The following is a 1,911-nucleotide window of genomic DNA, read 5'->3' as shown; positions in this document are numbered from 1 at the left end:
GGCGCGTAGAGCAAGCGCAGAAACGGAGGCAGACTTTGGCCGTGCCAATGCGTTGGCATTGCTGGAAACTGAGGCTGACAGAGAACTGCATCAGGCTAGTTGTGTGTCCGGTCATTAATCTGGATACTCACCCGTTGTTCTGTTTCAGCGAGCCAAGCAACTGTTTCATTGGCATTCGCGTCTTCCCAGCTGTCTCTTGACTTGGCTCCGGTGGAAACACCTCCTGCTGCTCCGGCGTGTCTGTGCGTGGGCTAGCAGGTACGTCCCGCTCCGAATTACTCTGCCTTTGCCTGGCTGCAGTGTTTGTTGTTGCACCGGTTTGTTTTCCCCAAAGAACAAAGCACCCTTGAGCTGCTCAGGAAAGCCGTTCCTCGAGGACACAAAGCCCATCGGTTTGGTCCCTTGTGCCCGCTCTCCCGGCCAGGCACGAGAGACCTTGCCTGGGAACAGCAACAAACCACCGCCACCAGCCACCACCTCCTAGGTCCAGTCTAAAGCAAACTGCACACCAGGTCCAAAAGCAAAACTGATCTTTTGGGGTCCTTCAGCAAGAGAATCTCGTCTGCAAAGCTATCTTATCCAAGGCGCCAGCAGGAGCATCGGCCAGGGTGGAGCAGGTAGTGAATCGAGAAGCCTTGCAGGACATGATGCTGGAGCTCTTCTTCTTACGGTAGAAGAAGCTGCTGAGGTGGAACCAGAACTTGTCGTGGAGGGAGGCGTAGATGAAAGGGTTGTAGCAGGCAGAGCTCATGGCAATCAGGTGACAGGAGAGCTGGACGACGTTGACGTACCTCTTGTCCAGGATGGTGAACTCCTCGTCGATGTCTCTGATGAAGTTCACCACCTGGAGGGGCAGCCAGCAGACGGCAAAGCACACCACTGAGATGGTGAGCACCCGGAAGGTCTTCTGCTTCGTTTTGGTCCATTTCTCTTGGCAGGGGTAGGCAGCGCCCGGGACGTTCCTCCTCCGCAGGTGGTAGGTGATGGCGCAGAAGGAGACCAATATCGCCAAAAGCGGGAGCAGGTAGGACAAGAGGAGCATCAAGCACGAGTACAACAGTCGCGCTCTCTCTTCGTGCTTCCAAAACTCTTCACAGATGATCATGTCGTGGCCAATGGTGTTGAGATCCAAGTAGTGGGTGTGCAGCGACGTGGGAACAGAGGCCACGATGGAGAGTAACCAAATGCAGGCCACGAGGCAGATGCAGGACCTGCGGCTTATCCTCCTGCGAATAGGGTACGCCACCACAACGTACCGGTCAATGGCGATGGCGGTGAGGGACAGCACCGAGACGACGACGGTGGCGGCCTGCATCAAGGTGACAAAGTAGCACATGAACATCCCGAAGAGCCAGCCCCGCACCTCGAAGGCGTAGGAGACGGTGAGGGGGACGCAGGCGAGGCACATGATGAAGTCGGCCACCGCCAGGTTCCCGATCAGGAAATTGGTGGTGCAGTGCAGTTTCTTGGTGAGAGCGATGAGGAGGATGAGGAAGAGGTTCCCCGTGCACGCCACTGCCACCAGCGTGGCATAGAGCGGGATGAAGAGGGGCTTCAGCTCCAGGAGGAGGTCCAGGCCGGTGAAGAGAGGGGCTGAGCCGTTCTGCCAGGAGTCGTTGGGCAGCTGGCTGTGAGCCATCCTGGCTCTCCTGCGGCCGGTGCTGCTTCTCCACGCCTAGAAGTCAAACAGAGACGAGACCGTTAGCCCTGAAGGGGAAGGGGACGGGCTTTGGTTGTCCTTCTGGGCAGAAGGGCTCGTCCCCAGGGTCCAGCTCCTCTTGCACAGCCCCGTAGTGATGCACCGGCTGACTTAAAAGATGCTGTGACTTTTTGAGAGCAAACATGCCCCGTGGCAGACAGCAGAGCTTCGGCACGGAGAAAACAGGGAACCTGACTACGTAACGGTTAACC

At 57.3% G+C, this 1,911-nt stretch overlaps 1 protein-coding gene across 1 annotated transcript; it reads right to left on the bottom strand.

Annotated features, from left to right (window-relative positions):
- Positions 1–520: 520 nt before the first annotated feature.
- On the bottom strand, positions 521–1,639 carry LOC104163576 (prolactin-releasing peptide receptor-like). The gene has a single exon (XM_009702619.1). It carries the CDS (start codon positions 1,637–1,639, stop codon positions 545–547), a length of 1,095 nt encoding a protein of 364 aa, XP_009700921.1. The 3' UTR covers positions 521–544.
- Positions 1,640–1,911: the final 272 nt, after the last annotated feature.

Source organism: Cariama cristata, unplaced genomic scaffold (assembly GCF_000690535.1).
Source record: "Cariama cristata isolate BGI_N322 unplaced genomic scaffold, ASM69053v1 scaffold28876, whole genome shotgun sequence".
In the NCBI taxonomy this organism is placed as follows: domain Eukaryota; kingdom Metazoa; phylum Chordata; class Aves; order Cariamiformes; family Cariamidae; genus Cariama; species Cariama cristata.
Note: the sequence above shows the minus strand (reverse complement) of the source record. Positions and strands in the feature narration are given on the sequence as shown.